Below are 27,796 nucleotides of genomic sequence, written 5' to 3'. Positions count from 1 at the left end.
CGGGTTCGAGACCCGCCTGGGCAACTTGGCGAGACTCATCTCTACAATAAATCAAAAATTAGCCGGGCGTGGTGGCACGCGCCTGTAGTTCCAGCTACTTGGAAGGCTGAGGCGGAAGGATCGCTGGAGCCCAGCAGGTCGAGGCTGCGGTGGCCGGGAGCGGCCACTGCCCTCCAGTCTGGGTAACAGAGTGAGACTCCAACTCGGAAAAAAAAGAATATTGAAGAGAAAAGAAAATGAGAGAATCTGTCCAGGAAGTCCCAAGGTGATGAGGGAGAGTTCTAGAAAAGAGAGAACAGAGAATATGGAGGGGAGGGGATTTTCAAAGAAATGACACTCAGCACCATGAATGAAAAAAGGCAAACCCCAAGGCATATCTTGGTTAAATATAGACAAGAAAATCATACAGGCTTCTAGAGGAGGAATCACATAGACAAGGAGAACACCATCAGCCTACTGGAACCTGGAAGGCAGTGGGTGGGGACAGTGCCTCATAAGTTCTGATGACCATTTTCTTAAAGCTACACATTTGTACCTTGCCAAATGAGCAGATAAGCCAGAGCACAGAATAGACATTTTTAGATATACAAGATCTTAACCTTTTTGTCTCTGCCCACCTTTTGTAAGAAAAGTGCAAGATGAGGAAATAAAACAAATGAAAAATGACGTCAGAGTCCTGAGAGTGTGTGTGGGGTTTCTGAATTGGTGATGAAACAAAGTCCCAGCCACCGGCTGTGCAGCCTGAAAGCAGCCAGCTGGCCTTGAGAGTAGTCAGTCCAGACAGGGGAGACAGAAGGAAAGGGCAGAAGGGTCAGCTCCAGAATGGACGCTTCCAAGGAGAATATGGACCAGATAGTGTACTGCTGCCTGGCCATTATTGAGATGGGTTTTATTGACAGGCACATAGAAGACTGAGCAGACATAGAGAGCATGGCGATTATTTGCTCCAGGAAAAACAAAAAACTGTATAGCAATTGTAACCATTTAGTTCGGCAGTGAATATTATTTGTGGTTATAGTCATGAAAATCCTGAATATTGACTTAACCAGAATTTTGATGGAGGAATAATCGGAAGCCAAGAGGTAAAGTTTAAAAAGAATAAATCAAGAAGTAGCAGTACAAGTATGTAATATATTATTAAACCAGGAGGGAAAATCCGGATAAAATAGCTGAAAGAGTTAAACTGTTTGCCTCTGAGGGGTGGATATGGATGGAAAGAGGGCCAGGACTGTTATTCCCTGTTAAAAGTTTTGCAGTGCTATTTTATTTCGTTATTATTATTTTTTAAAGGAATAGAGACGAGGTTCACTCTGTTACCCAGGCTGGTCTCGAATTCCTGGGCTCAAGCAATCCTCTCTCCTCGGCCTCCGTAAGTGTTAGGAGTACAGGCGTGAGCCACTGCACCCAGCCATAGTGCTGTTTTAGATGATAAACTATGGACACAAATGTTTTAATATAAGAATTGAATTTAAAAGTAATGTTGGTTTTTTCTTGTAGCAACCTAATACTACCATGTAAACCCTGCTTTTCACTCGTTTAGGACGTTGGATGCTCACCCTTACATCTGTTCTGTTTTAAGTGTGCTTACTACCTTCCTGCAATTTCCTCATCCCAAAAGGGAAGGGCTTTTTATTTCATTCCTATTAAAATATCAGTATAATTTTGTGTTCCTGAACCAAATAGATTTATCAGATGAACTTCCAGATTAGAGTTTTTGCCTTGAAAATATAATTTCAGATTTTTTTTCCCTTAGGTCATTGCATAGAAATCAGCTCTATCTTAAAAGTGTTTTTGAAAAAAAATTAAACTGATGTGTCATTGAGAAAAAAACATTGGTGCTCTATGACTCAACGTCCCCTAGCTAGCAAAAGACTCTCCTGGCTTTTAAGTCTGTTACCCTTAAGAATAGCTGTCAGAACTGGGCGTGGTGGCTGATGCCTGTAATCCCAGCACTTTGGGAGGCTGAGGCAGGGGAATTGCTTGAGCCCAGGAGTTTGAGATCAGCCTGGGCAACACAGTGAGGATATCTGGTTTCTACAAAAAAATTTTAAAAAATAAACCAAGCATGGTGATGTGCATCTGTGGTCCCAGCTACTTGGGAAGCTACAGGGGTGGATTGTCTGAGCCCAGGAGGTTGAGGTTGTGATGAGTTGTGATGAGTTGTGATCATGCCACTGCACTCCAGCCTGGGCAACAGAGGGGGAGACCTTGACTCAAAAAAAATTTAATTTAATTTTAAAAAGGAAAAGAAAAGAAAGAATAACTGTCAGACACATACTAGTGGTTTAGAGTTAGGAACACTTTTTCTACAGGAATCATGTCTCTCTACCAATCATATTTATCCTGTTCTGGATGAATTTATGTTGACAACTTCAGGAGAATTGAAAGCATGTGCTCAAATAACTTAAGGACTTTGTTCTAGTTTTTGAAAGTATAAACAAATAGGCTAGATTTAATTTTTATGACCCATCTGCAGTCTTCTATCATGAAACACAACTAGGAAAAAGAAATTAGAATCCTTACTTTATAAGAATTATAATCCTGTACCTACTTCTTAGTGGCTCATACCTATAATCCCAGCACTTTGGGAGGATTGCTTGAGGCCAGCCTGGGCAACATAGCAAGACCTCCATCTCTCTCTCTTTATATATTTTTAAAAGATCTATTTTTAAAATATATATCTAAAAAATTATAATCCTATATTCTTGAACTGAGAGATGATCACAAAGGGACCTCTTGGGGCAGGCCTATCAACACACTTGTGGTGCCATTTGCCACGTCTTAGTGGGACCCCAGCTTGTCCCAGGGCGACACTGCCAGGTTCTAGATCATGTGAACCCTTGGAGTTGATGTTTTCTCCTAGCTTGATATATGTTTCTGTGCTAGCAGCTGGTATTTGATGAATATTTGCTGATTTGCAGAACAGATAATCAAATGGCATAGAAAAAATCCCCAAACTATTTGTAGATCTGAGACCAAAATATATGCAATGAAGACAGGAAACTTTTCCCCATCTCCATTCCCACCTTCATTGTGATTTTTGGATGCCTGGTCTCCAACTGCGTGTGGGGGTTCAGTTACCCAGACACAGATGAATCAGAATGGAACAGTTCTTTCTGTGCAAGCCTGTCCACACACAGCAGACCCCTGTGGGACCTGTGGATACTGAAGAGTCTACCTAAGGGAAGAGGGAACAGTGGACTCTGCCTCTGTGTCATGAAAGAGGAAAGATAACGTTCCCAGTTCTGAGCTTTAGGTGGGGCAGGAGGTTTTTGATCCCAACTTTTTTTTTTTTTGTATCGGAGTCTCACTCTATTGCCCAGGCTTGAGTGCAGTGGCACCATCATGGCTACCACACCCTCGACCTGCTGGGCTCAGGTGATCCTTCCGCTTCAGCCTTCCAAGTAGCTGGAACTACTGGTGCACGCCACCTCTCCTGGATAATTTTTTGATTTATTGTAGAGGCGAGGTCGTGCCAAGTTGCCCAGGCTGGTCTCGAACTCTTGGGCTCAGGTAACCCTCTTGCCTCGGCCTCCCATGTGTTGTGATTACAGGTTTGACCACTGTGCTTGACCCCGAACTTTGAAACTGAAATGCAAGTCAATAGTCTGAGATGGGAAGAAAGAATATTCCAGGCAGGGAATACACATGTAAACCTCATACAGATGAGAAAGGGAAAGGGATAGGTGAGTTTGAGGATGGGTGGATTTATACCCAAGACACCAAAGGCTGGGGGGGAGGCGCAGATGACACCAGAATGCCAGACTGGGGTAGGTTTTGCACCCCATTATTCTTTTTTTTTTTGAGTTGAGTCTCACTCTGTCACCCAGACTGGAGTGCAGTGGCCGCTCCCGGCCACCGCAGCCTTGACCTGCTGGGCTCTGGCGATCCTTCTGCCTCAGCCTTCCAAGTAGCTGTAACTACAGGTGTGCGCTACCATGCCTGGCTAATTTTTTTGATTTATTGTAGAGATGAAGTCTCGCCAATTTGCCCAGGCGGGTCTTGAACCCGCAAGCTCAGGCAGTTCACTCACCTCGGCCTCCCAAAGTGCGGGATTACAGGCTGAGCCACCGAGCCCGGCTGCACTCCATTATTCTAAGGAGTATGGACTTTATTGTGTAGGTAATAGGAAATCATTCTGTTACTCTGTCATTCTTTTATTTGTTCGACAGCTGTTCATTCATTCAACCCATGATTGTTGGGACCCAGAAGGACAGAAGAAGTCTCGATGCCTCAGGGCCATATGTCCTCATTTGTCCTGAACAGTTCTGACACGACTCATCTGTCCTGGGCATCTCATATGACTTACCATTTGTCATGGATTTTTCGTTATCTTAAAAGAAATATTACTCTTAGTAGCTGCCTTAAAATAATCCAGGATGGGTTTGGAGGAGCTTCACTTAGTACTTCCTATTCTGCCGTGGTCTTTTCTAGAAGTGCGTCACGCACATATGCAGTGCCCAGAGTTCTCTCTTCAGCACGTGGGTGAGTGGGAAAGACAACCAGTGATGACCCAGCTCTCTTTTCCCAGCCCTTTCCCTGACACAATGAACACCTCTCAAGGACAGCATGTAGGGTGCACACTAATCACACAAAACCAGCCCCTGGGGGCTGTGACTCCTTTCTGTCTCAGTGGTAAAGGGACAGGTATTCAATGCTGCTGCTCCCATCAGCCATGGGAGATACCTGTACGACGGTTGGCGCCATTCCTAGTGAAACATACAAAGCCGCTGGGCTACTGCTTGGCTGGTTGCTCTGTGAGAACCATGAGGAAAGTATAGGTTCATTGCACATGTAATGCATGCTGGGAAATGGAGGCAGTCTTGCTGTAGACTATATAGAAAAGTCTGGAGCCTCTTACTCGAATGTTTTTGAAATGTATCACTTGGCATATATCTGCAGATCTTTATTTTATTGTTTGGTAATACCTTTTTTCATTTTTTTCTTCTTTGTTGTCTTCTACTATCCAACGTCGTAACAAGATCTGAGGGTGGCACATCTCACACATGTGCGTGAATACCCAGTCATCACTCTTATGAACCACAAAAGGATCTGCTCGTGCCTTTTTATTTTGCAGTAAACCCTTTTAGGAGCAAACAGCTAAGAAGAAAACTCGTGTTTAGAGGAAAGTTAAACAGTGAATTTCCAGTTTTCAAGAAAGTGGATGTTGAATGCGTAACTTGTCCAGAGGATTTGCCATCACGTAATCCACAGTGTGGCCCTTGTGGCACCGTTAGCCACAGGAAAGCCAGAAGGTGAACATCTGTGAAAAGGAAGACTCTTCAGTTAAACTTGATGTCTTTCCCCTCCCAGAGTCTGACCTAACAGCTCTCTGCACGACTGCTTGTCTCCCTGTCTTGCTGTAACTGCCTTAGTTCCTGTTATGCTGGATCCTACTTTGCCGGTCACGTTTTTCCCATCTGCATCTCCTGTTGGCAGACATGAGTTCAGCCACTCTCACAGCGCCAAAGGGCCTGGCCACAGCCATAGTCTGTGACATTTTCTTCTTTACACTTAGGCAGCGTTTGCAAAAGTGGCATAACCCGAAGCCCTGCCTCTTGTTCATTTCTTAGGTCTTCAGCCAAAGAACCATTTTGTTTCCCTGCTCAGGAAGTACTAGTGGGGTGAGTTGCCTGTCACCCCAGCTGACCAGCCACAGATGGAGGAGGCAGGAAGAGGGGTAGTGGTGCTGCAGGGGCCTGTTACACTTTTGCAGGGGCCATGGGAATTACAGCATGTGCTTCGGAGATTCTGAACTTTCTCACCTTTATGATTGCTTTGAATTGTCCACGACCCGTTTAAAGTGAGGTCCCTTGGACTGAATTCAGCTCGTGAAGTGTACGCTCCAAGCAGTCTGTAAGTAGGCAAAGTTGGTGCCTCCCTTGCGGTTCCCACAGGCTGAGATTGTGTCGGCTTCCTTGGTGGGGGCCCCACACTGTTGGTTGATTGGAACGTAAAGGCCCCAAAGCAACACAGATGTCACCACAGTTGCATGTCACAGAGGTGCTGAGTAAGGACAGCTGCTGAATGCCACTATCCATTTGTTAATTGGGATCATTAACACAAAGCGCAAAGCGGCTCGAACAAACAACACCCAGATCTTAGTGGCCGAACACGACAAATGGTTGTGTCTTGCTCACTCCACAATCTGGTGCAGTTGGGTGGCTGTTCTGGGACGTTCTTCTTCCTCAAGCATTAACTCCCTCTCCTGGGCTCTGCTACCTCCTAGCACCGCCTCGTTCCCTCCACTGAATCCTCTCCTTGAAGCAAAAAGAGAACTCCAAAAGGATTGCACGGGATGTTTCATGGCTGGGTCTGGAGGAGAGTGGGGATGTCATTCCACCTACCTTCCCTTGACCATTCGCATGGCCCCAACTTAACTGCAAGGGAGGCTGGGAAATGTCAACTTCCTGTGTGCCTGAGAGAGGAAACAAGCTTCAGGAACATCTCAGTCTCTGCCACAGGTTGCTGAAACGACAGCAAATTAGAAGTCAAGCCGTGTGGGCTCTGCCACTGACTTGCTGAATGGCCTTGGGCAAGCTGTTGTAACCTCTCTAAGCTGCTGCTTTCTCCCCATAAGGCTTGCCTTGTACTTGTGAGTTGACATTATTATGTAAGAGTATATGCTAGTAGTAGAAGTTGTGACCTGCACTATTTATTTTTTAAGATCATGAGGATCCCAGCCATTTATTCCATAAATCTTTTCTGATTACCTGTAATAACCAAGCATTGGACTATGAACAAGCTCTGCTCTCTATGGCTTACATTCTGGTGGTGAGACGGATGATAGTCTATGAAGAAATAACATGGCTGTGTGACCTAAGTGACTGAGGGACTCAGGATAAGTCTCTCTGAAAAGATGACATTTGAGTTGAGACCTAAATGATGAGTTGGAGTCAGACATGTGAATATCAGGGAGAAGAGTGTGCCAAGCGGAGGGACCAGGCTGTGCAAAGGCTCTGAGGTGGAAACTAGCTTGGAGAACAGAAAAATGACTGTCATGACAGCCAAATTGTATGAAGGTTTAAGATGAGAAATAAGGGCCAAATCATGCTGGGTCTTGACCTCTCTGTGCCTCAGTTTCCTCATGTGTAAACTGTAAAACCTGGCTAACAATATCAACTCTATAGGGTTACTGTAAGGGATTAAATGAAATAACATGTGCACAGTGCTTATAAAAACATCTGTCAACCAGGTGCAGTGGCTCAAGCCTATAATCCCAGCACTTTGGGAGGCCGAGGCAAGAGGATTGCCTGAGCTCAGGGGTTCGAGACCAGCCTGGGCACTTGGTGAGACCTTGTGTCTACAATAAATCAAAAAATAAGCTGGGCATGGTAGTGTGCACCTGTAGTTCCAGCTACTTGGAAGTCTGAGGTGGAAGGATTGCCTGAGCCCATCAGGTCGATGCTGGGGTGGCCATGAGCATGCCAGTGCACTCTAGCCTGGGCAACAGAGTGAGACTCCAGCTCAAAATAAAAAGAAAACAAAAAAACACCTGGCACCTGGGGTACACTCTCTGAGCATGTGCACTATAATTAAGGTGAGGATTATATTCCAAGCACAGTGGGAAATTTGGGGTGGTTTTCAACAGGAGTGTGACACAATTTTCACTTGGTTGGATTGAGGTGAATGGGGGTTTCTGTACTCCTCCCAGGCATCCAGTAAGGTTTTTTTGGTGAAATCCCCCAATAACAAAATAAAATATCACATACTATTTCCACTAATCAAAATACATGTTTTATTTTCTACACATATGTAAGATTTCCCTTTAAAAAGAATAGTATTGAAGGGCCAGACGCAATGGCTCACACCTGTAATCCCAGCACTTTGGGAGGCTGAGGTGGGAGAATTACTTGAGCCCAGGAGTTCGGGACCAGCCTGGGCAACATGGCGTAACCTTGTCTCTAAAAAAGTTAAAGAATTTTTTTAAAAAATCAGCCAAGCACGGTGGCTCATGCCAGTAGCTACTTGAGAGGCTGACGCAGAAGGATCTACTGAACCCAGGAGGTTGAGGCTGCAGTGAGCCGTGATCTATAGCTGTGATCACTACACTCCAATCCAAGTAACAGAATGAGACCCCTGTCTAAAAAAAAAAAATAGTATTGCAGTATACATAGAATATAGATGGATAAGATCTTATAAGCTTCTGATTTATCCCCCTCTTGAAAGATTGTGTAATATTTGTACATAATTTGTCTGTAGCCATTTCTGGACTACCTTCAGGGTGTGTGTGAGAGGTGACACTGAGTGACCATGCCTCTTGAGCTTTAGATGAACCGTAGTCTACATTTTGGAACGTGCTTTCCCAAAGCTCTATTTGTGGAAAAGGGAAATCTCAGAAGATTACAATGTTGGCTTTTTAAAAGATCAGACATGCTGCAAAAACAGATCTTTGTATTCAAAGTGGTAATGATGTGCTGGGGTGGGGGGAGGTGCAGACCCAAAGGAACATGCCCGTTTCTGCAGAAATGTCCTCCTCCACACAGAAGAAGCTGGCCTCGTATTTGCATTTTGTTCCGGTATCCTGAAAATGCAAACCATCAGCTGAAAATGCAGTTCCTCTGTTTTCTGGCAGGAGCCCCAGCGTCGAGAGACTTGGCACATTTGCCTGTGACAGTGAGGACGTCCCAGGGGCTGTGGGGTGAGCTGAGGTCACTGCTTCAGTGCTAGGCTTTGGCCCACACAGGACCGGCTGTTGATAGGAAAAAACACAAACATGGAGTTGTTTTTCTACAGGCAGATAATGAATCCCCTGGTCAATAAGATCTCACAGAACAGCAGCTTCATCAAATTGCATCTTCATTGAGTCCCTGCATTAAGTGTTAGCATTTACAGAAGCTTTGAAATATGAAGTTTCCAAAAAGAAGGCATCTTCTTTTTGTAAAGAATGACTTAGAAGGGAGAAGGGAGAGTGGCCTTTTGTAGTTCTGCCACCAGGCAAGGTAGGAAATATTAAAATGAGGGGGGCGGAGCCACTGGTGAGTGTGTTGTCCTTGACTTGTGCAAGGGAGCTGGTGTTTTATTGGGCACCTAATGGATTCATTCATTTAACTAACACGTGTTTGGGGTTAGTTAGTTTGTTTTTACAGAGATGAGATCTCGCTCTGTTGCCCAGGCTGTCTTCAACTCCTGGACTCAAGCAGTCCACGTGCCTCAGCCTCCCAAGTGCTGGGATTATAGACATGAGCCGCCGTGTCTGGCCTTAGCAAGTGTTTTTGATATTCACACACTGTGAATATCACACACTGTGCCAGAGGCTGGGGGTGCAACAGTGAACGTGGCAGGAAGGATCCTTGCCTCCTGCTCAATCTTTAAAACGGGTTGTGAGCGAGAGGGCTGAGCCAATTTATGCTCACAGCACTGAGGGGTGGGCTGCTAGTTGGACAGAGCCCATCTTGGGGGGAATGGAGGGGTGTCTAGAAACATCTTCAGGAAGAGGTGACCTGGAAACTTACTTAAGAATGTGTTCCAGGCCAGGCTCGGCGGCTCAGCCTGTCATCCCTGCACTTTGGGAGGCCGAGGTGAGTGGATTGCCTGAGCCCGCGGGTTTCGAGACCCGCCCAGGCAACTTGGCAAGACCTCATCTCCACAATAAATAAAACTTAGCCAGGCGTGGTAGCGCGCGCCTGTAGTTCTGGCTACTTGGAAGGCTGAGGTAGAAGGATCGCCGGAGCCCAGCAGGTTGAGACAGTGGTGGCCGGGAGCATGCCCTTGCACTCCAGTCTGGGCGACAGAGTGAGACTCCAACTCAAAAAAGAAAAATTAGAATGTGTTTGCTCCAGGCAGAAGAATAGCTTGCGAAGGTCTTGTGTGTTTTTATTTTTATTTTCTCCCCTTCTCCTCCTCAGTCAGAAAACTCAAGGAAGCCCAGGTTGTACAGAGTGATGTATATGTACAGCATTAATTTTTATTTTATTTGAGTTGGTGGCTCCCGCTCTGTCACTCAGGCTGGAGTGGCATGCTCACGGCCACTGCAGCTTCGACCTGCTGGGCTCAGTTGATCCTTCCGCCTCAGCCTTCCAAGTAGCTGGAATTACAGGCACGTGCCACCACGGCCAGCTAATTTTTTGATTTATTGTAGAGATGAGATCTCTCCAAGTTGCCCGGACTGGTCTCGAACCCGTGGACTCAGGCAATCCTCTCATCTCGGCCTCCCAAAGTATTGGAGTTATAGGCGTGAGCCACTGCACCCAGCCCCTTTTCATTAATTTTTAAAACAGACACATAAACACCACTATGTGGTGGATTCATTATCTGCCTGTAGAAAAACAACTCCATGTTTGTGTTTTTTCCTATCAACAGCCGGTCCTGTGTGGGCATACTCGTACCTCCACTGTTGTTGTGCTTCCACAATGTTCTTGAGTTTCAAATACCACTTCAAAATGGTCTTGTGCTCCTTGAACGACACTATGCTTCTGCCATTTTCTTTGACTGTCCTGCCTGTCGCATGGTGACTCTAGCATTCATTTGATTAACACCATTTTTTGAGCAAACGTCATACTACACATTGCTACTGTAATTCAATTCAACTTTGAAAAGTAATATATAGATAACGTCTTCTAAAATGTGTATATGTGTTTTTGGCACCCCCAGTATTTGCAACAACATGAAAGGAAACCTACTAAATTTGTATCAGTGGTTGCTTTTGAGGAAGGAGGGGGGAATGGGGCCTGGGATGGGGACATAGGATACCTCATTTTTATCTGAAATGTTCTATTTTTTTATTAAAGGAAACTTTAAAAACGTATTGATGACTAGGCATGGTGGCTCAATCCTCCCAGCACTTTGGAAGGCCAAGGTGGGTGGATTGCTTCAGTCCAGAAATTTGAGACCAGCTTAGTGAGACCTTGTTTCTACAAAAAATTGAAAAATTAGCTGGGCGTGGCAGCACGCACCTGTAGTCCCAGCTGCTCAAGAGGCTGAAGTGGAAAGATCGCCTGAGCTCAGGAGGTCAAGGCTGCAATAGCCATGATCCAATGCCACTGCACTCCAGCCTGGGTGACAGAGTGAGACCCCCAAGTAAAAAAAAAAAAATGTCTTGTCAAAATGCTAACAAAAGTCTGGATGGTTGATAACCAGGTGTTTGTTATATTAGTCTATGTATCTTTCTGTATTTTTAAAAAATACCCTCAACAAAGAATACAGACTGTAGGTTCTTCAAGTGGAAAGGTCATCTTCAGGGACTGTGGTTTCCTGCTAAAATCCTTTAGAATGAAAATCAGGAGCTCTTATCAAAATTTGCATCTGGGGGCATCAGACAATCTTGATCGCTCATATAAAAAATGAAGAACAGATGTTGTGTTATACATATTGAAAAGGCTCACAACCACACGCATCTCATTTGCAATAGAATTTCTCTTTGGCCTTCAGTGCAAGGTGACATTTGTCTCTAGTTATAGGAGACTTACACTGGTATAGATCACCTCTGCATCCCTGGCTCCAAAGAACTGTTGCCAGGGTTATCAGGATCAGCATGTGTTCTGAATTGCAGTGATATTACCCAGTTTCTATTGCTGAACATATTTGTGTCCCATTCTCAGAGAAATTTTGACATTTCACTGCAATGGGAGCAGGAAGAACTTTGGGGAACAAATGGTTTATTCCTTTGGGAATGAGCATCCGTGGCATGTAGTCTGTTTCAACTCCCTGCTACAGAAAAGAGTCAACAGAACCTTCTAAGTAGCATCAAAGAACTGAGACCTGACAACTTAGCAATGAAACAAGGCTGTGCTGTCCCTCTACTTCTCTTGTTGCAAAAAGACCCTAGGACAGACTTCCTCAGTTCTTGAAGATTTTTACTCCTGGCCTCCTGTTGCTGTCTTCAGCACGCTTCCTGGTCAAAATTCACTGCAGTTTCCATATCTGTGTGGATGATTCTCTTGGGTTTTGAATTGTGTCTCCTCCATGGCTTTATCCTCCACCATTCCTCAGCCTCCCCCTCTGCTGTTATTTTATCCCTGCCGCCACCAGTCTGGTTGTCACTGTTCTTACTCCACCAAGTCCTGATGGCCCTCTTTCCTCTGTTTGGATTTCATGGGGCGTCATGATGGTCCCTGCCTTGCCTGTGTCCTCATCTCTCTTGACCCTCTCTCCTTCCATAGTCCTCACTTGGCAAGTCCCAGCCTACTCCCTGACTACTTGAATCCAACTCTCCACCTGCCCTGTACCTCTGCCCTGTACCTCTGCCGATATAGCTGGGGGCAAACGCAAACAAATGCCACCATCATGCAGTGAGATCTCAGTGTTCATTCACTTACTTCAAGTGGGCCCTCGGCACTCCTGCTCACTTTCCTGAATCCATTTACACGTCTTCTTCTCTGTCCTCAAACTCCCAACAGCTTCTCTACCTTCCACACTTGCTGCTGATGACTTTGCTTTCTATTTCACTAAGAAAAGAACAGCAATCAGGGGGAAAAAAAAAAGCAACACATATGCTCTCATCAACTCATCTACTCCCCTCAGCATCTGCCCTCTCTCCTTTCACTGGGCAGACCGGTCCTTGCTCCTACAGAGGCCATCTCCTCTATCTGTCCCTTAGTTCAGATCCCTCTTTATTTATTTTGAGTCAGGATCTCACTCTGTTGCCCAGGCTGGAGTGCAGTGGCACGTTCACGGCTCACCACAGCCTCCATCTCCTGGGCTCAGGTGATTCTTCCACCTCAGCCTCCCTAGTTGCTGGGACTGCAGGCACGCACCACCATGCCTGGCTAATTTTTTGTAGAGATGAGGTCTTGCCATGTTGCCCAGGTCGGTCTTGAACTTCTGAGTTCAAGCAATTCTCCCAGCTCGGTCTTCCAAAGTGCTGGGATTATAGGTGTGAGCCATCATCGCCTTGGCTGGATCAGATCCCTCCTTGTCTTCTCAAGAACATTTCTTCAGCAATTCTTTCTCTCCTTTGCTTCATCAGTTTAGCTGTCTCTGCAGAATCATTCCCTTCAGCATGCAAGTATGCCTTAGTCTAGCCCATTGTAAAAAACAAAAAACAACAACAAACCCTGCTTTGACTCCACACTACCCTCATATCTGTTGATATTTACAGCACAATTCCTTGGAAGACTTGTCTCTTTATTATCACCAATTCCTCTCACCCCATTTTCTTGTGATCTTTCTCTTATCGGAGTTTGTCCTGTTGTGCAACCAGAAGAGCTTTGTCAGAGTTCCTGATGTCCTCTGGCTGCTAAATCTCTGTGTTTCTCATCCAATGGTCTTTCTTAGTTTTAATCTTCCGCAATGTAGCAGCAGCATTTACTTCAGTTGGCCATTCATTCCTTCTCTTAAAAAAATTTTTTTTTCAGCCGGGCTCAGTGGCCCAGCCTGTAATCCCGCGCCTTGGGAGGCCGAGGTGAGTGGATTGCCTGAGCCTGCGGGTTCGAGACCCGCCTGGGCAACTTGGCGAGACCTCATCTCTACAACAAATCAAAAAATCAGCCAGGCATGGTAGCACGTGCCTGTAATTCCGGCTACTCGGAAGGCTGAGGTGGAAGGATCGCCGACAGGTAGGTGGAACCCGGCAGGTCGCGCACTCCAGTCTGGGCGACAGGGTGAGACTCCAACTCAAAAAAAAAGAAAAAATTTTTTTTCAACACCTTGATCAAGTAGGTTTCCTTTTTTTATTTTAATTTTCTTTTTCCTTGCGCCTCAACACACTGCCTTCACTCAGCTTTTGGGTCCTTCTCACTTCTGGTTGCCTCCTACTCATTGACTCAGTCTCTTTCGTGGTTTGACCTCAGCACACAGATCCGGTGACAGCGGAGTGTTCCTGGACTTTATCCTCAGACTTCTTCTCTTTTTTTTCAACGTTCACTCTGTGGGTGATTCCACCGGGTTTCATAGCTTCGAATTTAAATAACAGTCGTTATTCATTCAAGAACAAAACAAATTCAATTAATTTAGTTTGAAACTTTTCTCATGGCCAGGAATTTTTAGTGATTCCTAGAGAATTTGGGTATATTTAAGATTTGCGGATGTGGCATCATAGTTTGACAATTTTCTGGCCATAGGCCCAATATAGGTTGTGTGAAAAAACGAAAACAAAAAGCAAAAACAGGGTAGTTCTACAACAAAGATCTCAGTGATGTTCAAAAGTTTTCTCTTTCTGCTGTGGTTTTGGAGCTTCTGATAGTCACACCATTCAGATTAGCTTCTAGCAATTAGAATGCAATCATGGCAAAGCAAAAATGTCTCCCTCCCCTTTGGGACAACTCCATTGCAGTTTCTGCTGTGGGGTGTGTGTGAGTGGTTGGCACTAAAAGCAAATATCACTGAAAACACTTCATCTTATCTCAGGAAAAGAAATTCATAGCGTTGAACTAACAAACATGGGGAAGCTATATTAATGTTAAAGCTTCTGTTGATCCTTAAGTCTGAAATTGTTAAGGTGAATACAAACTAACCAGTTTTGGTTGTGTGTGTGTTTTTGTAACCACTGACTTTTGTCATATGTAAACTTTTACAGAATGAAATTTTTACACTATTCAGTGGAGACTTCATCTGGTGAAAAGGGCTAAACAAATATGATCAAGACTTTATGACTGAGCAACTTGAATGATTCAAGAAATTCAAAGATGGTGGTGTGCACTGATAAAGAAATGGGGCTTTGGTAACCCGAGAATCTTACCAAATGCTTTTGTGGCTATTTTTTCTATGTATTCAGGGAAGAAGGGAGGAAACATAATAAGAATTCTATAGAGGAAAATATTATGAAAATGTGAGAACTTATCTTTTTCATCATTAGTACATTGTATTTCAAGTCTGCCTGGTATATAAAGTCTCCACCTGGAAGACAAACAAAAAACTCAATGACCTTAGGAAGATTATTCAACAGTTACTCAGTTAACTTAACCAGTATCGATTGTTGATCTGGATTTTTCAGGACCCAAAGTGAATTATCTGTAAATGACCTAACTGCACAATTGCCAAATAAACCCTTCATTTTTAGCTTCACAGAAACATTCTGTATACAGGTGTCGAGAGTGCCCTATTGTATTATTTGTAAGAAATGATAATTAGAAATGTTTCCTTGCCAAACAATATCTTGGCACCCAGTGTCTTAGAATATGCAAATATGTGCTATGGTTCAATCAGGACTGGTATTCTTTATAAACAATGACATAAATTAATAAAACGGATCTAATATTTTACATCTTTGTTAGCATAAATTCTGAAGGAATAAGATTGTGTACCCTAGAGAATTGTGGAATTTGTCCAAAGAGAATAAATGCTTATACTTTATTAGAAATGAAGTATGCTAGAAGACATTCCTTGGCTTAGTTTAGAGAAAGGAAAAATCATCATCGTCTTGGATATTACACTTTTGTCTGTTCATTTTAGTAACTGGCCAGCTGTGAAGGCCTCAGACATTGATTTCATGACACAGTTTTCTAACCGACTGTTTTCTTGGCAGGTTCCTGAAGGAAAAGTAGTCGTTCTTAATTTCCGATTCATAGACCTTGAGAGCGACAACCTGTGCCGCTATGACTTTGTGGATGTGTACAATGGCCACGCCAATGGCCAGCGCATCGGGCGCTTCTGTGGCACATTCCGGCCTGGAGCCCTTGTGTCCAGTGGCAACAAGATGATGGTGCAGATGATTTCCGATGCCAACACAGCTGGGAATGGCTTCATGGCCATGTTCTCTGCTGCTGAACCCAATGAAAGAGGTATCGTTTCCATATAATGACTTAAACAACTGTAGTGTGGCTCATTGTTATTGAATGCCTACTGTGTGTCAGGCACTGTTCTTGGCACTTTCTATATATATATATATTTATCCCTGTAATCCAAAGCTTAAGAGTAGTTCTTGTAGGCCAGGAGTGGTGGCTCATTCCTGTAACCAGCACTTTGAAAGGCCAAGGCAGGAGGATCAGCTGGACAACACAGCAAGACCCTGTGTCTAAAAAAAATTAAAGAAATTAGCTGGGCTTGGTGGTGTGTGCCTGTAGTCCTAGCTCCTTGGGAGGCTGAGGTAGGAAGATGGCCTGAGCCCAGGAGTTTGAGGATACAGTGAGCTATGATTGTGCCACTGCACTCCAGCCAGAAAAAAGTGGTTCCTCAGAGAGATAATGAAAGCAATCAAACCATCAAGAGACCAGTTTTTAAAAATCAGTCTTTACATTTAAGTCCATATAAATTCTTGTAAAAATTCAAATATAGAAATTCATGAGACTGGGTGTAATGTTTCATGCCTATAATCCTAGCATTTTGGGAGGCCAGGAGGATTGCTTGAGCCCAGGAGTTCGAGACCAGCTGGGGCAACTTAGCAAGACCTTGTCTCTACAAAAAATAGAAAAGTGAGCCTGGCATGGCAGTGTGTGTTTGTGGTGTCGGCTACTCAGAAAGCTGGAACAGGAAGGTCACCCAAGTCCAGGAGACTGAGGCTGTGTTGAGCTGTGATCATGACAGTGCACTATAGCCTGGGCAATGGAGTAAGACTCCAACTTAAAAAAAAAAAATTCATGGAGTGAAAAATGTGTAGTTTGCATATATTAGTGCACATGCAGATATATAAGCACATCTTTTCACTCCATGGTAATTCCTTCCCCAGAAATAGCCATAGGCAATGGTTCCCATACCTTCTTATGTGAGTTTACTTATATTCATGTGATTTTACAGTAGCTTTTTAAAAATATAGGTGGGGACATGCATTCACATTATTTTACAACTTATTTTTACTTAGCACTATGTCTTGGGATATTTTCATGTCAGCACACGTGAGCTCTGTGAGCTCCCTAGGATAGAAACATTTACTCTTGAAAGACAACTGTGGTGGGCAATATTTGTAAATTTTCAACCTTTTACCTAAGGGTATTCCCTAATCTGCTTTTGGCTTGGGATATTACTAGCTTGAGAGTGCAGCATTATTGGTTTGAGAAGTCAGAGGACAGATTTTCGGGCTGATAGAGCAGTCAGAATATTTGGGAGGAAATCCTGGCGGGGAGCTACAGCAGAATTGAGGCACAAAATATACATACAAAATCTACCTAAATCTTTGTCTGACAGCTAAACTCTGCATATGTGGAGGAGAGCCCAGTTGACCTGGCACAAAAACATCAGCTAGAAGATGAAAGAATAACTGCACACTGTCAGGGGGGAGGATTTTTGAGTCTGAGTCTAGTCAAGTTAAATGCCTGCCTGAAAAAAATTATTTTTTATAGGATCACAATAGAATCTAAAGTATAATGTATCATTAATAATATCTAGTACACAATCATGTAATGAAACAGGAAAAGTATTTTCATATTCAAGGAAAAAAGCAGTCAACAGAAACTGACCCCAAGATAACTCAGATGTTGCGATTCGCAGGCAGGTACTTTAAAGCAGCTAAAGTTTGTTTTAGAACTTAAAGGGAAATATGTGTAATAAATAAACAGAACTTCAGGAGAGAAACATAAACTATAAAAAAAGAAGAAGAAAGTGATAATTCTAGAGCAAAAACAAGCAGATTCTGAAATTTTAAAGTGTACCTGATGGGCCTACAAGTAGATTGGAGACAGGTGAAAAAAAAAGTCAGTGAATTTGAATAGAAATTATCCAGTCTAAACTGGGCTTGGTGGCTCAGCTTGTAATCCCGTGCCTTTGGGAGGTGGAGGTGAGTGGATTGCCTGAGCCCGCGGGTTCAAGACCTGCCTGGGCAGCGAGACCTCATCTCTACAATAAATCAAAAGATAAGCCGGGTGTGGTAGCGCATTCCTATAATTCCGACTACTTGGAAGGCTGAGGCAGAAGGATCGCCGGAGCCCAGCAGGTCGAGGCTGTGGTGGCCGGGAGCGACCACTGCACTCCAGTCTGGGTGACAGAGTGAGATTCCAACTCAGAAAAAAAAAAAAGAAATTATCCAGTCTAAAAAAAACCGGGAGGAAAAGATTGAAGAAAAAGAACCTCAGAGAACAATGAGACAATATCAAATAGTTTAACATACCTGTCATTTTTGTTCCAGAAGAAGAGATAATAGTGCAGAAAAAAAATATTTAAAGTTATGATGACTAGACTCTACCCATCTATAGTGAAGAACACCAATTTATAGAGCCAAGGTCAACAAAGTCACAGGCCAAATAAAAATGAAGCCACACCTAGGAGCATCATAATTAAATTACAGAAATCAAAAAACAAAGATAAAATCTTGAAATAAATCAGATAAAACTGAATTACTTACAGAAGAACAATGGTATGAATGATGGCTTTCTTTTCATCAGAAACACTGGAGGCCAGAAAGCAGTGTCACAACATTTTTAAAATACTGGACTAAAACTATCAACCCAGATTCTGTAACTACATTCTTCAAAAATGAAGGTAAAATAAAGACATTTTCAGGTAAACACTACAAATATCTGAAAGGTTTTTTTTTTTTTGAGTCAGGGTCTCATTCTATCACCCAGGCTTGAATGCAGTGGCACAATCACAGCTCCCCACAGCCTCGACCTCCTGGGCTCAGGTGATTCTTCTGTCCCAGCTTCCTGAGTAGCTAGGACTACAGGCTCATACTGCCACACTCAGCTAATTTTTTTTATTTTTGTTTATTTTTAGAGACCAGGTCTTCCTATGTTGCTCAAGCTGGTCTTAACTTCCTAGGCTCAAGCAATCCTCTCACCTTGGCCCCCCAAAGTGTTGGAATTATAGGCATGAACCACTGCGCCCAGCTTGAAAGGCATTTTTATGCTTACACCATAAGAAATGATGAAGTAAGATGCTCAGGTTGAGGGAAATGACCCTATGGGGTAACGGGAAGGTAACAGAAAAAATGAGGTCATTGAAAATGATAAATATAAAAGACTATGTTATTTTCTTTTCTTCTCTTAATTGCTTTACATGCATCTGTTTAAAAAAACAAAACAAAACTAACACTGTATTGTGGAATATGTAATGTGCAATATAATATGTTTGGCAGCCAGAAGATGGAGAGGTAAATGGAGCCATACTGTTGTACACACACACACGCACATACAATACAATATGAGCTCAAGTAGGTTATGGTAAGCTAAAGATGCATGTTGTAATGCCTAGAGTACTGATTAAAAATGCAAGAGTTAGCCGGGCTCGGTGGCTCAACCTGAAATCCCACGTCTTGAGAGGCTGAGGTAAGTGGTTTGCCTGAGCCCGCGGGTTCGAGACCCGCCTGGGCAACTTGGTGAGACCTCATCTCTACAATAAATCAAAAAATTAGCTGGACGTGGTAGCACGTGCCTGTAGTTCCAGCTACTTGGAAAGCTGAGGTGGAAGGATCGCCGGAGCCCAGCAGCTCGAGGCTGTGGTGACCGGGAGCAGCCACTGCACTCCAGTCTGGGCGACAGAGTGAGACTCCAACTCAAAAGAAAAAAAAAATGCAAGAGTTGGCCGGGTATGGTGACTCATGCCTGAAATCCCAGCACTTTGGGAGGCTGATGTGGGTGGATTGCTTGAGCCCAGGAGTTTGAGACCAACTTGGGCAACATAGTGACACCTTCTCTCTTAAAAAAAAAATGCAAGAGTTACAAATAAAAGCCGAAGAACTAAAATAGAATACTAAAATTACCCAGCTAACCCAAAGAAGGCTAGAAGGAAGAACAGATGGAACAAAAGAAAGGTGAGACAAATAGGAAAACATAGTAAATGGTACACTAAATCTAAGCATATCAAGAAATACATTAAATATAAATGGTTAAATACTCTGATTAGAAGACAGTTAATGTTAGAATGTATTAGAAATCAAAACCCAACTATATGTTGTCTACAAGAAAGCACTTGAAATACAAACACCAAATAGGTTGAAAATAAAAAGAGGGAAACATATGTACCGTGCATACTTCATTAAAATTAAAATTTATGTTTATAGTGAACATTTGTATACCTAACCCTGAATTGTACCCCACATCTTTAAAATAAAATAATAAAAAAAATTCGTGCTTATTTTAAAAAGGGATGATTATATAAATATGAATAAGCAACCTACAGAATAGGAGAAACGGTTTTATTTCATTATTTTTTTTTATTATTATTATTTTTGAGTTGGAGTCTCACCCAGACTGGAGTGCAGTGGCTGCTCCCGGCCACTGCAGCCTCAACCTGCTGGGCTCCAGCAATCCCTCTGTCTCAGCCTTCCAAGGAACTGGAACTACAGGCACACACTACTACGCCCGGCTAATTTTTGATTTATTGTAGAGATGAGGTCTCGCCACGTTGCCCAGGCGGGTCTCGAACCTATGGGCTCAGGCAGTCCACTCACCTCAGCCTCCCAAAGCGCTGGGATTACAGGCTGAGCCACCCAGCCCAGCTGAGAAACGATTTTAAAAATATCTGACAAAGATGTTGTGTTCAGAGTATGCAAGGAACTCATACAACTCAACCATAAAAAGATCAAGATCACAATAAATATTAAGAAACGGAGTAAAACACTTCAACAGCCACTTCACAAAGGAAGACAAATGGCCAATGAAACATGAAAAATTGCTCAGTATCATTGGTTGGCAGGGCAATGCAAATTAAAAACACAGTGAGTGAGTTACCATTACTTATCCACCAGGTGAGCTGAAAAAACGGACAGCCCCAAATGGTGGCAAGGATGTGACACAACCAACGTGCTCATACCTGGAGAGGTATAAAATGATGCAACCACTTGGGGAAAAGCCCTAGTCGTTTTTTTAATGACATTAAACATTTACATCTACTTTTGGCCCAGCATTGCATTCCTTGGGTATTATACAAGAAAAATAAAAATACATGTCCGCAGAAATATTTGTGCGAGAATGTTCAGAGCAGCTTCATTCACAATGGCCCAAACTGGAAATAACCTGCAGGAACATCAGCAGGAGAATGGGAAAACAAATTGTGGCGTTTCTGAACAACAAAATACATACTCAGCAATTCAAAGGAACAAACCACCAATACACACAGCAATATGAATGAATCTCTTACTCATTATGCTAAGCAAGAAAAGCCAGAACAGAAAAGTATTCACTATATGATTCCATGTATATGACGCTCCAGATTATACTAATCTAAGGTGAAATTTTTCAGAAAAGCAGTGTGGGGAATTGGCAGGTTGGGAAGGGATACAGAAGTTTAGTGGGAGATAAATTCTATATCATCATGGGAATGTGGCTTACACAGGTGTATGCATTTTTCAAGCTCATATAGCTAAGATTTGTGTATTTCAGAGTATGTGAACTTACCTCCCCCAAACCTGTAAAATAGTAAAATAAACAATGAAACAGTTGGGGGGGGGGACCAGGTACCCATATAGATAGAATAATAAAATAATGATAATAATTATTATTTTTTGAGTCAGGGACTTACTCAGCTGCCCAGGCTGGAGTGCAGTGGTACAATCATGGCTCACTGAAGCCTTAAATTCCTGGACTCAGGCTATCCTTCCACATCAGCCTCCAAAGTAGCTGAGACGACAAGTAAGCCCATCTACTTTTTTTTTTTTTTTTTACTTTTTAGTAGAGATGAAGTCTTGCTATGTTGCCCAGGCTGGTTTAGAACTCCTGGGATCAAGCAGTCCTCCCACCTCAGCTTCCCAATGTGCTGGGATTGCAGGCATGAGCTACCATACCTGGTGATGATAATTATTGAAAATGGGTGATGGATATGTGAAAGACATTATATTATTCTACCTTATATTGTTTGAAATTTTGTATTCATAAAAAATGTTAGAAATTATTCAAGCCTCCATGTTTATAATACATTATCTTAAATGTAGAGATTTGGTTTAACAAGGATTATTTTCTTTGTCAAATATTCCATTAAAGTTTCAATTTACTTTTTGTTAAATTCAAGTAAATTTAGAACTTTGTATTCCAACAACCTTTTCTTAAAGTATTTCTGTCAACCTCTCAGTACATATCAGTGTATATATCTGATGTCTGAAATGGTATTTATCAAATATTGTCGTTAATTTCAGATGGGATTTGGGGTGATTTTTTATTTTCTCTCTTATGCTTTTCTATTGCTGAAAATGTATATACATGTATTACCTTTACAACAAAAATCATTTTTAAAATTATTAAAGATATATAGAGCATGTAAATTTTTCTAGTCATGAGAGCTGTCTTTATCCACTGACTCATATTTTGAGTGCCATGGGCATTTAATAACTACCAGTGCCTTGAGGATTCTTAAAATCTAAGTGATTTGTTGAGCCTACAGCTTTCTGAATGAGTGCATGTCCAAATGTTTTTCTTCACTTGTCCAAAAAATGAAGAGAGGCTCTGGCTCTGACTCCACTCCTTTCTGTCTTGTGTTGATATGACATGCCAAGTAACATAGAGATCATTCATTTTGGGTGGGTGGGTGGGTGTGAGAGGGTGAGGGCAGACTTGCAACTTTTTGAGAAAATTTAAGAATTCTGCCATTGCCTTTAATTATTATACTATCACCGAATATTCCAGATTTCTGATTTCCACATGGCTCTATTTTGTAACCTATATCAGGATGTAAACATGTGGTTTTCTTTTCCATGTCCAATAACTTCAGGGGATCAATATTGTGGAGGACGTCTTGAAAGACCTTCCGGCTCTTTTAAAACCCCCAACTGGCCAGACCGGGATTACCCTGCAGGTGTCACTTGTGTGTGGCATATTATAGCCCCAAAGAATCAGGTGAGGTTCCCTGAAAATGCATGACTGTGTGAATTGCCTAGATTGTGTGAGGGGCCTAGCTCTCGGGAGCCTCTGTTTGTGGGGCTTATTCAAGAGCTAAGGACACAGAGATGGGAAGGGCCTGCTGGACACAGTATTTCTTCTAACCAAGGCCCGGATTAAATTTGCCTTTTGCACTATTTGGATTGCAAAGTCATGTGCTTAATTTCCTACTATATAATTACAATTTTCAAAACAGTTTTAGAAATGCAAATGGCAAGCAAATCCCACATAAGATTGTTGAACTCTGCAGCAGATGTTATAAGTAGCAGTGACTGACTGGGAGGACAAACATCTCCAGGTACATGTACATTTCAGGTTACCATTTGCTCACATAATAGTCATCCTAGTCACCAAATCCACATGAGTAGATGCTTCACTTCCACAAAGGCAGTAAAAGCAAGTCATATCATCTCTTCAAAGAGCAAGGTGTCTGATGTAAAAACTGGTCTGCTTTAGGATATTCTTGGTTGTTGTTTAAAATAAAATATGCTGGTTGCAATGGCTCATACCTGTAATCCCAGCACTTTGGGAGGCTAAGATGGGAGGATTGCTTAAGCACAAAAGTTCGAGACCAGCTTGGACAACATAGCGAGATCTTATTTCTACAAAAAAAACTAAAAAATTAGCCAGGCATGGTGGCACGTACCTATAGTCCCAGCTACTAGGGAGGCTGAAGTGGAAGGATCGCTTGAGCCCTTCCACTTTGTAAATTAACTTTATAAAAATTATTATTATTACAGACATCAAAGACTTTAATCCAAATACTATGAGATGAGCATTATGATACTTTTTTTTTTAAAGAAAAACTTTCTAAATTGATTTTCATATAGCTTGCACAAATACTATTTATCTTATATTTATTTTATTAATGGAAAATTATTTAGGCCAATCTGCCAAGTTAGTGATTTGAACATACATACTCATACACATACATACATATACACTTTGAACATAATTCCAGTACTTAGTTTTATTTTTAAGAAGAAAAATACAATTATTTATTTAATAATGGAAGATTCTGTAACTCTATTGAACATATTATAATTCAACATAAAATTTTAAAAATTTCTGAAATATTTAAATCATTATGTAGTTCCTGGAATTGTATTAGTTATTTTCTCTCTGTGGCATTTGTAAATATATTTGACCAAATAATTTCAACTTAGTTATACTTGCAGATTACAATTCAGCAGCTCTTTTCTATTTTTCTTCTCTTTGATTTTTTAAGTTTTAAGTTGAGTTTTGTTTTACTGATGTGATTTTTGGTTTCAGCCAGTGGAATTTTTAATCATCATAGTGTTTGAAATAAACAGCTCCATCCAAAGGAAAAAAAGATAACAGGAAAATTAAGTCCTCAATAATTTCTATGCAAGTTTATGGGAATTTTCTTCCATTAAAGAATTGACTCCTTTTTGCCACAGCGTTTTCCTTTATCCTGTTATTTATAAATGTAGTTATTAATCTCCTCTCCAAAAGTTCTTATGTGACTAATTTCTAAGTAGAGACAGTTTAGCCAATTTTTTAATAACCTGGAAAGCATTGCATTAGTAAATAGTGAGAAGCCACTGGACCCAAAGAGGAAATATTTTAATGCCATTTAAAGTAGTGTTAAGTGTGAATAAGCATCTTTTTTAAAGGTAGGTTAATACATAAATGTGTGGCAATTATGTTCAAAGTGGAAATGTACCTTTGTGTCCATCTGTGATGCTGTTGCTATTATCATCCTCACTGAGAAGACTGTGTGTGAGTCTTCTTTAGCTACTAGGAATTAATGCCCATTACCTTCCCTGAAGAAGCAGGGAAGGTTCCTGCCCTCCTGCTGCCCAGCAAGAATGGGTACCAGCTGTCATGGGTATTAATAAACCCAGCGAGCTTTTCTTTCATTCACACATTGGAGGTGGTCTTCAAAAAATCTGCTTGTAAGGGGATTGCTTGATCACCTATTGAATCAAAATTTTCTATTTGCTTGAATAATTTAGGACACTATTATTGATAATAGTGCAAAAAGTTAAGAAGTACTTAGCACTGACTTTGTCAATACTTCTATGCAATCTCTATAAAAATCAGCCACGTCCTAAGTAGGCTGTGCTCAGCATGTTCACATTTCAAACATACTTCAAGAAGACACCGCAATTTCCACTTCCCTAAATCTCTGGCCCTAAAAATTTGACTCCTTTACTTGTGTTAGGAATGTCAGAATGCTCTCAAGAGGGAAGCAAGCCTATCCACTTATCACACACATACAAATACACATCACCACCACCGCCACTACCCCCACCGCCCCAATATATACTATTATGGGGAACATCTTGGATAATTATTAGTTTTCATTTAGAGAAGAATGAAATTGGTATATAATCACTTTTTCCATTTCAGTACCCAACCAGTTTATCCATTACAGTCTTCTTTTCTTTTTTCCCTAGCTTTATTGTGGTGTGGTTAACACATAAAAATTGTATACATTTATGGTGAACAGCATGATGTTTTGATATATTTATGTACATTGTGAAATGATGAGAACAATCAAGCTAATTAGTATCTCATAGTTATCCATGTGTATGTATGTGTGTGTGTGTGTGTGTGTGTGTGTGTGTGTGTGTGTGTGTGTGTGTGTTTGGTGAAAAAATTTAAGATTTACTCTTAGCAATTTAAGTATATTATGCATTTCTATTAACAATGGTTGCCATACTGTTCAGTAAATTTCTAGAACCAATGACAGTCTTAATGTGGATTGCTAGACTTCTGTAGTGCTTCCATACTTTTGCAGCTGTAAGTAAACAGAGCTCCTAAGTTTAAGATCTTGGCTAGGAGCCGGGCTCACTGGCTCAGCCTGTAATCCCGTGCCTTTGGGAGGCTGAGGTGAGTGGATCGCCTGAGCTCGCGGGTTCGAGACCCGCCTGGGCAGCGAGACCTCATCTCTACAATAAATCAAAAAATCATCCGGGCGTGGTAGCGCATGCCTGTAGTTCCGGCTACTCGGAAGGCTGAGGTGGAAGGATCGCTGGAGCCCCGCAGGTCGAGGCTGCGGTGGCTGGGAGCGGCCACTGCACTCCAGTCTGGGTGACAGAATGAGACTCCGACTCAAAAAAAAAAAAAAAAAAGATCTTGGCTAGGGTTGATTTGAGTTTCAGCTGATCTTTTGGAATAACTAAAAAGTAAATCAAAAGAATACCACAATTTTATTAACTAATAAGAAATATGCAACAAGAAAAATATTTAAACAGACCAGGTACTGTGCCTCACGCCTGTATTCCCAGCACTTTGGGAGATCAAGGCAGGAGGTTTGCTTGAGCCCAGGAGTTCGAGACCAACCTGGGCAGCCTAGCAAGACCTCATCTCTACAAAAAATAAAAAAAATTAGCAGGGCATGGTGGCACATACCTGTAGTCCCAGCCACTCAGAAAATTGAGACTGGACGATCACTTAAGTCTCCACCGAAGCTGCAGTGAGTCGTGATCATGTCACTGCACTCCAGCCTGGTTGACAGAGTGAGACTCCAACTTGGAAAGAAAAAAAAAAGTAAACAGATTGAATATTGTTTTTTACAAAGGAAAATCATGAGTAGTCTACAAATCTCGAGGGAGGAAAAATTCCATTTGTGGTTATTCAGCGATGCTTTTTTGACACTTCTGATATTGTGCTTTCTCTAAAGCTTATAGAATTAAAGTTCGAGAAGTTTGATGTAGAGCGAGATAACTACTGCCGATATGATTTTGTGGCTGTGTTTAATGGCGGGGAAGTCAACGATGCTAAAAGAATTGGAAAGTATTGTGGCGATAGCCCACCTGCGTAAGTAGCACCTATTTATGTCATTAATAATTTCATGACTCTGAACTTGTTTCTTGTTAAATTTCCCAGTTACATTTGTTTTCTGGAATACTTGTTGTTGTTGTTTTGTTAACAAATTCTTGGGTTTTGGTGGCCTATCATCCCAGCACTTGTAGGAGTCTGAGGCGAGAGGATTGCTTGAGTCCAAGGAGTTCGAGACCAACCTGGGCAGCATAACAGAGTGAGACCTCATCTCTATAAAAAAAAAATCTAAATAATTAGCTGGGTGTGGTAGAGCATGCCTATAGTTCCAGCTACTAGGGAGACTGAGGCAGAACAATAAACTGAGCCCAGCAGGTGGAGGCTGGGGTAAGCCATAATCATGCCACTGCACTCCAGTCTGGGCAACAGAGCAAGACTCCGACTCAAAAAACAAATTCTTGAGTTCCATAATTGTGGAGTCTCATTCAGCACCACCAACAAAGAATAGCCAACCCAGCTGGAGTCATCACATTACCTGACTTCAAATTATTTATACTACAAGGCTGTAGTAACCAAAACAGCATGGTGCAGGTACAAGAACAGACACAGGGACCAATAGAACAGAATAGAGAATCCAGGAATAAACTCAAATACCTACAGCCAACTGATCTCTGACAAAGCAGACAAAAACAGACTGGGGAAAGGACACACTATTCAACAGATGGTGCTGGGAAAATCAGATAACTACATGCAGCAAAATGAAACCACTCCCATCTCTCCCCATAGACATAAATTAACTCAAGATGGATTAAAGACTTACACGTCAGAAAAGAACAGCCAACCCAGACACTGAGGCAACTTTAGTGGGAGTGTAGAGAGGCCTCGACAGCCAGATAGATAAACGAAGGTGATGCCTCAGGGTCAGATGCTGAGCCAGGTACCTGGGCGCATCACTGCCCTGCAAAGGTGAGATCAAGCATTGGAGTGGAATGGGCGCTGTTTACTAGGGAGCCGAACGGGAAAACTTGGAAGTCTACAACAGATCCAGATGATTTTTCCTGATCAGAGATCGGTCCTGGACTGTCTGAGGCTTTGTGCCTTCTCACATGGTTGCGCAAATGTTCGCTCAGTGTGCCTAAGAGGCACCGCATAGTTTTTCAACAGACATTTATGGAGCCAAGAGTCCAGCCACTCACTAACCATGTGAGCAAGTTATGTAACTCTGTGCTGTATTCTGGTGCAACACATGACTGTATTTTGGTGCAAGATATTTTGCAACTTCACATACAACGTTAGTAAAAGCAGCCGGCGAAATGACTACAGCTTGCCTTCAAGGTCACCATGCCAGTTTAAATACCCTTTTCTACTCTGTTGCTTAAACATAATTAGATTTTCTGTACCACTTGGCTTTACATGCATTACTGGGATTT

At 42.2% G+C, this 27,796-nt stretch overlaps 1 protein-coding gene across 1 annotated transcript in view; it reads left to right on the top strand.

Annotated features, from left to right (window-relative positions):
- The window catches only part of PCOLCE2 (procollagen C-endopeptidase enhancer 2), a 90,129-nt gene that overhangs the window by 37,790 nt on the left and 24,543 nt on the right, over positions 1–27,796 (top strand). Inside the window, exons 5-7 of the mRNA XM_021706170.1 lie at positions 15,404–15,659; positions 22,450–22,574; positions 26,269–26,405. Of these exons, the coding sequence (XP_021561845.1) occupies positions 15,404–15,659; positions 22,450–22,574; positions 26,269–26,405 (518 nt within the window). The remainder of the gene's footprint in view (positions 1–15,403; positions 15,660–22,449; positions 22,575–26,268; positions 26,406–27,796) is intronic.

Source organism: Carlito syrichta, unplaced genomic scaffold, assembly GCF_000164805.1.
Source record: "Carlito syrichta isolate Samal-C Ts95f unplaced genomic scaffold, Tarsius_syrichta-2.0.1 Scaffold315320, whole genome shotgun sequence".
In the NCBI taxonomy this organism is placed as follows: domain Eukaryota; kingdom Metazoa; phylum Chordata; class Mammalia; order Primates; family Tarsiidae; genus Carlito; species Carlito syrichta.
Note: the sequence above shows the minus strand (reverse complement) of the source record. Positions and strands in the feature narration are given on the sequence as shown.